The sequence below is a fragment of the Nannospalax galili genome, unplaced genomic scaffold (assembly GCF_000622305.1).
Source record: "Nannospalax galili isolate Female #2095 unplaced genomic scaffold, S.galili_v1.0 scaffold481, whole genome shotgun sequence".
Lineage (NCBI taxonomy): Eukaryota > Metazoa > Chordata > Mammalia > Rodentia > Spalacidae > Nannospalax > Nannospalax galili.
Window position 1 is genome coordinate 180081 of NW_008345609.1, and position 8618 is coordinate 188698.

General features: G+C 35.4%; 1 protein-coding gene across 1 annotated transcript; it reads right to left on the reverse strand.

Moving 5' to 3' along the window:
- Positions 1 to 465: 465 nt before the first annotated feature.
- LOC103741029 (olfactory receptor 4K14-like) lies at positions 466 to 1407 on the reverse strand. The gene has a single exon (XM_008841721.2). It carries the CDS (start codon positions 1402 to 1404, stop codon positions 466 to 468), a length of 939 nt encoding a protein of 312 aa, XP_008839943.1. The 5' UTR covers positions 1405 to 1407.
- Positions 1408 to 8618: the final 7211 nt, after the last annotated feature.

Genomic DNA, 8618 nt, shown 5'->3' on the forward strand with positions numbered 1-8618 from the left:
TAAAATTTGATTTAAAAGGAAACAATACAAAGTAACGGCCAACGCATTAATATTTTGATAGTTACTTGTGATGAGGACAAGTGATCATGCTGCCATTTTGGAAAGGGAGTGAAAGCTTTGTGTATGTTTAATCATATTAAATTATATTCAAGTGAAGTTTACTATGATGTTATGTTATCCACAGAGATAAACACTTGATTTTGTTGAATGTTAAATTTTGCTTTATTAAAGACACAGGAGAAGGGATCAAACAATAACCAGTAGGGAAGAATCAGTCATTTGGATTTCAGGTGAATAATTCTCAATGTTTTGATGATGGATCAGTAAATTTCATATTCTCTTAACTTTATTAAACCTATACCTGTACAAATACAAATTTTAATTATAAACTAAATTGTCTGATTTTAAATCAATTTTCAAAACGCAGTATCATTACATGAGACTTTTACTCTAGGTTTATGAGCATTAAATATATCCTTTGGGACCCAGGTGGTAGTTTATGAATCTTTTCATGGCATTTTTCATCTCTTTATTTCTCAGTGTATAAATGGCTGGATTTAGGAGAGGTGTAAAAACAGAATAAAATACAGCAAGAAATTTGTCCAACCAGATGATGTTGAGAGGCCACACGTAGATGAAGATGCAGGGCACAAAAAACAGCAGCACCACTGCAATGTGGGCAGTGCATGTGGACAGTGCCTTAGATGCACCATCTTTAGAGCTTCTGCTAACAGTGAGAAGAATATAAGTGTAGGATATGAGCAACAGAATAAAGCAGATTACAGCTACAACCCCACAGTTAGCATTCATTAATATATCCAAATCATGGGAGTCCATGCAGGCCAGCTTGATTACCAGTGGCATATCACAGAAGAAGCTGTCTATTTCCTTGGGGCCACAGAAAGGCAGCTGCACAATCACCACCAGGTGACTCATGGCATGCACAAAGCCAATGGTCCAGGAAGTTAACACCAGTCCGGTGCATCGTTTCAGGTTCATGATGGTGAAGTAGTGGAGTGGTTTGCAGATGGCCACATAGCGGTCATAGGCCATTGCCACCAGGAGCACCATCTCCCCTGCAGCAATGAAATGGGCAAAGAAGATCTGGGACATGCAGCCTGCAAAGGAAATGGTCTTGTTTTCCCTGAGAAAATCTGTGATCATCTTGGGAGTGGTGACTGAGGAAAGCCACATATCAACAAAAGACAGATTGGCCAACAAGAAGTACATGGGGGAGTGGAGTTGGTGGTCAGTGGTGATTAACATCATGGTGACAATATTCCCAGATGTAATGAGAAGATAAAGCATCAAAAATACCATGAAGAGTAAATCCTGAATATTCTTTGAGTGGGCCAGTCCCCAAAGAACAAATTCTGACACCACAGAATGATTCCTTCCCTCCATTTTATTCAGTGTGTCCCTGGAAGTAACCTGGATAAAAAGAAATATTATCAAGTACAGGGATGTAACAGACTATTTAGCATGTAGAATTTGACATTCACATAGAAATTTAACACATAAATGAAATTTGAAAGGATGAATGCAAAGAGAAATCTCAGTCACAGATGCATGGCATTTCTACCCAAACCTGAAAGCTAATGAGATTAATTTCTCAAGGAGTGAATCATGAGGTAGGACTGTTATATGAATGCTGTTAGAATATTACTCTTCAAACAGGGAGAGAGAGGAAAGCAAGACAGCAATGTAAAAGCCTACATGTATATGTGATTCTCCTGGAAAAGAGCTTTGCCTATGTGTCGAGTAAAAATAGTCTTATTGTGACACTAGTAATCATTACACTGCAAAATAAAAATGTTATAATCTTTGGAAGATCATGGTGCATGATATTGAATTTCAATACTCACTGTCTGATAGTATCTCATAATAATTGGCAGCATGTATATTCCTTTGAACCTCTGTGGAATCACTTATGTGACATTATAATATTAAAATTTTTGCCTAGAGCTCTAAAATAGATATTAGAAAACCTTATGCAAGAAGCTATGCAGAATACCATGAAATAGTCAGTTGGGCATGGTGCTGGTTGCCCTTATTTCCAGCACACTCAGAGGCAGAGGCAGGTGAACTCTGCAAGTCAGCATGGGTTACATAGTGAGAGCCTCTCTACAAAAAGGAAATAAAGAAAGGAAAAAAGAAAGGAAGGAAGGAAAAAAGAAAGAAATACCTGGTCAATTTATAGTCAATTTATCATTTGTCGGGAGCCATAGGCCCCTACCCCAGGAAATAGCAAGACCTGATTCCTGGCAAAGCTGTTTTTCAGACATCAAGGCTGGCCTGGTTTGAGATTAACCAGATGACTATACTTGTAAGCCTCTCACAAACATGTTGTTCTCACCTGGGCACTTAACACTTGAGAGACTCCCTCATTTCTCATGTAATTGCTAAGAAACTTTAGTATTCTTCTGTAATCATACAAGTGTAACCTCTTAATTGATTTATAACTTGCTATATAGAATTGTGATGTTACTATGGAATTTACTCTGTGATCAATTGGTGTGGTGTAATTATGATAATTGCTCTGTTAATAGAATTGCTCTGCCTCAATAGATTTTAGATGTTCATTAAATGAGACTTGATCAGAAAGCCTGTCTTGTCTCCATTCTTCGCATCTCTTGTCCCTTTCCGTCCCCCTTCCTCCCTCCAGAAACCCATGCTGACTGTCTCGTGGGTCGGGACAATCATTGACTATAATTTATTTGCTCATCTAAAGTGATTAGCAAAATATTACAAATACAAGTGGGAATGAATTAATCAAAGAAGAACACAAATCATATTTACATATTCAAACTTGAACTCTGAATGTCACATTTATTTCAATGTTACCTATAGAAAATATTTATCTTGAATTGTATCAGCTAATGTTATGAAAGCCTTAGACCTGAAATATTTTAGTTCCTGAAAAATACAATGTATCATATATTAACCATCATCTATCTATTCTCTTTCTTCTAATTGTCTTATTTATCTATTTATCATGTGCTTTGAAAGGAAAATTATATAACCGTGTATGCAAAGTGGATCTTGGATTCAATACTAATCAAAGTGCTTATACTAATCTGTAATAGACAATGCTCAAGATGGATGAAGGAAAATAATGACCTATTTTCTTTCCCCCTCCTCTAAGTTTTTTGATGCTTTTCCATTCATGTATTCAATCTTCTTTCATCATGTGAGATATCTAAGGTGGCAGTAATAAAGCAGGTGAACAGTTATCATCATAGATATTTTCACTTTCATATTTTCTGAGGACTCATGTAGAATAAGGATGAAAAGAAAGAAACTTCCAAAGACATCAGGTAACAAACACATTTGCTGTTGGAAACATATTACACAATAGTCTTGTATATCACCAAAAAATATGCAACGTTATAGTTATCCAATTTCTAGGTAAGATATACTGATATTACTCCAACAGGTTTGTATCTGTTGAAAACTCTGAATTTCCTACCTCCCAAACTTAGCTTCTTGTTAACTTGAAATTTTTCAAGATAACGTTTCATAAACGATTTCTGTAATTTCTTGAAAATTTACATAGTTAATAGTCAGAAAATCAGGTTTTGGTATATTTGCTAGAGACAAGTTTTATAATTATTATTCAATATCATAGTGGAATAGTCATATTGACATTAATATTAGCCCATCTTTAAAATAATACATATAGTAAGCAGAGATTTTTTAATTAGTCAGATCTGACTGATTTCTCTTCATAGATGTTGATATTATCGTCTAGTGTTAAATATATTTTTCCATTTCTTTACATACAAAAAGTAACACCCTCAATTTTATAGTGTTGTGAAAATGTGATAGAAAATATCCACACAGAAATCATTAAGCTTTTGTAAAATTCAGAGAACAATGATGCATATTTTTTGTCTCCTTTGCCATACTTGTGCATCTTTAGCTTGTAAAGTTATCCGAAAACACTTCGTGTAAATTATATATGCATATGTATTTGAATGTACATCTAACCTTTCTTTAAAATAGTTGCTACTTACATTTTGTCCAAGTTGACATATTTCCATTTAGTAACCATGAGATTTGCAGATGTGAAGGATGTATTGTACCTGTTGACTGCTTTCCAAAGGCACAACAATCATTTAACCCCCTATTCTCTATCCCAGATGATGCTACAAATATTTTAGATGACTTAGATTAGATGCAACAGAATCTTCCACTAAACTATCAGTAATTATCACTACTAACTTACTGGTAAATTGTTTAGAAAACACTACTCTTGTCCTTTAGATCAATAAAGCTCAAATTATAATGAAGGAAAACAATTTAAATTATCCTTTTAAGAGAATTAAAATGAACTTAATTTTCTTCTAATTAATTTTTTCAATAAATATTTTCTTTCTAGCACAGTGCTAAATTCTGTAAGTCTCACTATTTGTATTTTGTAAGCATTCATGCATGTAACAAGAGTTATGCAATTTAATACATGCCGTGTGATAGGTACTGATTTCTCGAGTGCTATTCTAGTATATCTTGATGTACTGCTTTGCTGGTGGATGGTTTTAATCTGATTTCTTTGATAACAAAGTGTTACACTCCTCTCACTTGACTTGCAACCATTTTTACTACTATCTCCAAGCAGAAAGTCACCTTATCTATTATACCGTCTATGATTAAAAAACTATTTAATCCAGCAAAGTGGTAGGAAATTATGGAACAATATTAGTTGGATTACTCAGTAAATTAGATGATCTTCTGACACAGTCATGAGCACACTTTTGAGACTGGACCTTTTGTTAGTGTACACATAGACATTAAACAGCAGAAATTCCAGGTGGAGGAAGAGAGATGGAGTAAACCCATTAATTTACTGCTGCATGCATTAGAAGACAAATATAGCATTTTGAACTTCTAACATAGTGAGCACTCATGATAATGATAATTAGAAATGCATTAAGAATTATCTAACAGAAGAAAATCAGAGAAATACGACTTGCCAAACTCATGTTTTCTCTCTTAGATCAGATTTTCGTCCCTTGTGATGTGTGCTTGTGAAGACATCCATGGAGTGTAGCGACAGTATCTTAAAGTTGCTTTCTCTCAGTCTGACCTATATTACCACCTGCAGTTTTCTCATGGGTGAAATTCTATTCTGAACAAAATGAGAACCCTGGAAATAATTACCTTGGACATGGCTTGGGGATTTCTTTGATACTAAGTACTTCATATATGTGAAATCAGGCAGAGAGACTATTAGAATGCCCCACAACTGGTCAATTACAGAGAATAGGTGATTTGAGCTACATGGCACTAACAGACACATCTACAATGCAATTCTACATCAAAGGCTCAGAGAACATTTCAGGAGAAGGCATAGAAAGAACATAAGAACCAGAGGAATAGGGCACATCCTGCTAGATAATTCATTCTAGAAGAGATAGGGAGGCTGCACTCATGGATTCTCAATAGCGTGATAGCCTAACAAGAGCTGCATAATGAAAAATACCAGTTTATATACCAGTGTGGATAAAGGAAATTTCATGGGGTCCCATCTCTAGATAAAGAGCTACAGGCAGTTAATGGATGCTGAGGGAAGACAAATCAGTTTTCGCCAGGGACTACTTATCTGGTAGGTTATCTATTCCAAGTGGTCAGCTCTGAACACATATACACCCGAGAATAACTACATGACTTCAGTGCTCTGTATACATATATGCATGATATGTGCATATTTATGAATATATGTATGTGGATGTAAAAATTATGATCAAAGATGACAAGAACTTGAGAGGTGACACAAGAGTAGTTGGGAGGTGGGAGGGGTAGAATTGATGCAGATTCAATACTCATTTTTGAGATTCATAATAATTCTTGAAAATATTTTTATTAATTCTTTGATAATTTCATACTACAATATATTTTAATCATATTCATTCTAAACCCCACCCTTAACTAGTTCCATATCCACACACTTCTGTATACCTTCATAATGTTGTGTTTACTATTTAAAATTTTAATAACCCATTGAACTTCAATTTGTACTCTTAATGTACTTCTGAGTGTGGGGTCAGCCACTGGAGCATGACTGAACCACCAGGTGCCACACCCTTAAAGAAAACTGACTCTCACATTTTCATAAATCATCAATTATCCATATCTTCTCAGTTAGGGGTGGGGGAATCATGGACCCCCTTCCCATGCTAGAATGATGACTGGCTTGATCTTTAACAGGTCATGTGCAGTTTGACCAGTTGTAATTTCTGTGCTAACTACCATTCATTGAGCTGGGAATTCCTTAGATGTAGTTGGAGAGGTGCACATACATATATTCAGGCAATACACTCATACACATAAAATAAAAATAATAAATAAAGTAGAACATAGAAAAAAGTGACAATTTCAGGTAAACAGATGGAACTGCAAACCATATGCTGAGTGAAGTTACAGAGATGCAGAAATACAAATGCCAAATGTTCTCTGTCAATTGTAGATGTTAGCTTTGAATCATTAAGCACATGTATTTCAATGAAAAAAATCCACACACACACACACACACACACACACACACACACACACTAGCTGCATCCTCCAGCTTCAGGGCATACATCTTCACTGCCTATTTTGTTAGACCGTCCCCAGGCTGTACCCACCTTTGACTTGTCCTGGGACCTCCTTGTGATCTGCCTGCCACAGACCTGCATACTACCCTGGTAAGTCAGACCCCACCCACTGCAGTTTGATTCCCATGCATTTTGAACAGCTCCATTCTCTCTCAGCACCATGTCCCTCTCCCAGCCTTGGGCCTAAGCCAGCTCCTGCTCTTCTCACCTCAGACATCTAGCTTCCTAACCCTGACCCTACCACTGTGTCCTGATTCCCTGCACTCAGACTGGCTGCATTACACATCTTCAGTGCCCACATCTATTCTGCCTAGCTAGTTAGACCTTCTTCACACTGACCCCATAGCAGCCTTAGCTCTATGACTCCCTCTTGATTTTCTTACCTGGGACTTTCTTATCAAGAAATAAAAAAAAATATTCCTCAAACAAAATAAAAATGACAATGCAATACAACAAAAGCTCTGGGACACTTTAAAAGCAGTCCTAAGAAGGGAGTTTATATCTCTAATTGCCTACATTAAGAAATCCAGAAGAGCGCTTATAAATGACTTAACAATACAACTCAAGACTCTGGAAAGGCAAGAACAAACCAAACCCAAACTTAGAAGATGAGAAGAAATAACAAAAAAGAAGAAATTAATAAAATAAAAACCAATAAACAATACAGAGAATCAATAGATCTAAGAATATTTTTTTTGAAAAGGTAGATAAACAAGGTAGACCAATCATTAACTCAGTTAACCAAGAGAAAGAAATAGCAGATCCAAATGAACAAAATTAGAAATGGAAAGGGAAACATTAAAACACACAACAAAAAATTCAGAATACTATAAAGTAATATTTAAAAAACCTATACCATATTGAATTAGAAAATCTAAAAGAAATAGATTAATTTTTAAATTCATGGACACCACCACCACCAAGGATAAATTAAGAAGAGATCAACAGCTCCAACAGACTCAGAACAAATAAGGAAATTGAAATAGTAATACAAATCCAGTTAAAAAACACTTAGGCCCATATCGCTTCACAGCAGAATTCTACCAGACATTCAAAAAGATCTTCAACCAATGCTCCTTAAATTATTCAAAAAGATAGAAAATCTCACAGAGGGAGAACTCTCAAATGCCTATGAATCAAGTATCACTGTAATAACAAAAGCAGGTAAAAACACAAGTAAAACAGAAAAACAATAGGCACAGATCCTTAGTGGATATATGCAAAAGTTCTTGACAAAATACAAAGTGATACAGACACACATCAAAAAAGATCATCCACAATAATCAAGTTGGCTTTATTTCAGAGATACAGGGATGGTTCAATCTACATAAGTCAAAAAAGTAATAAATCATAAATGGTCTTAAAGAGAGATCACATGTTCATTTCAATAGATGCAGAAAACGTCTTGACAAAATCCAACATGCATTTATGTCAAAAGTCCTACAGGGCGCTGGAGTGGAGGGAACATACTTTAACATACTTTAACATAATTAAAGGTATATACAACAACCAGTATCATTCTAAATAGCGAAAAACTGGAAGCAGTCCCATTAAAATCAGAAACTGAAAAAGGCTGTCCACTATCACCACTTGTTTACAATATAGCGATTGAAATTCTTGCTGAAGCAATAAGGTAAGAGAAGGAAATTAAATGAAATTAAAAATTAAATAGTTTTGGAAAAGAAGAGGCCAAATTTTTTCTATTTGAAGATGATATGATATTATACGTAAAAGATTCTAAAAATTCCATCAGAAAACTTGTAGAACTGGTCAACACTTTCTCCAAGGTGGCAAGTTACGAAATCAATCTCCAAAAATCAGTAGCTTTTCTATGTATGAGAAAGTGTCCATGAAAACCAAACCCTCCCATTCAAAACAGTCTCCAAAAATATCCAGGAATAAACCTAAACAAAGACATTAAAGATCTCTACACTGAAAAATTGAAATCTTCGAGTAAAAAGGTGAAGGATGACACCAGGGGGTGGAAATAGATTTCAAATGCTCATGGATTGGTCCCGACCT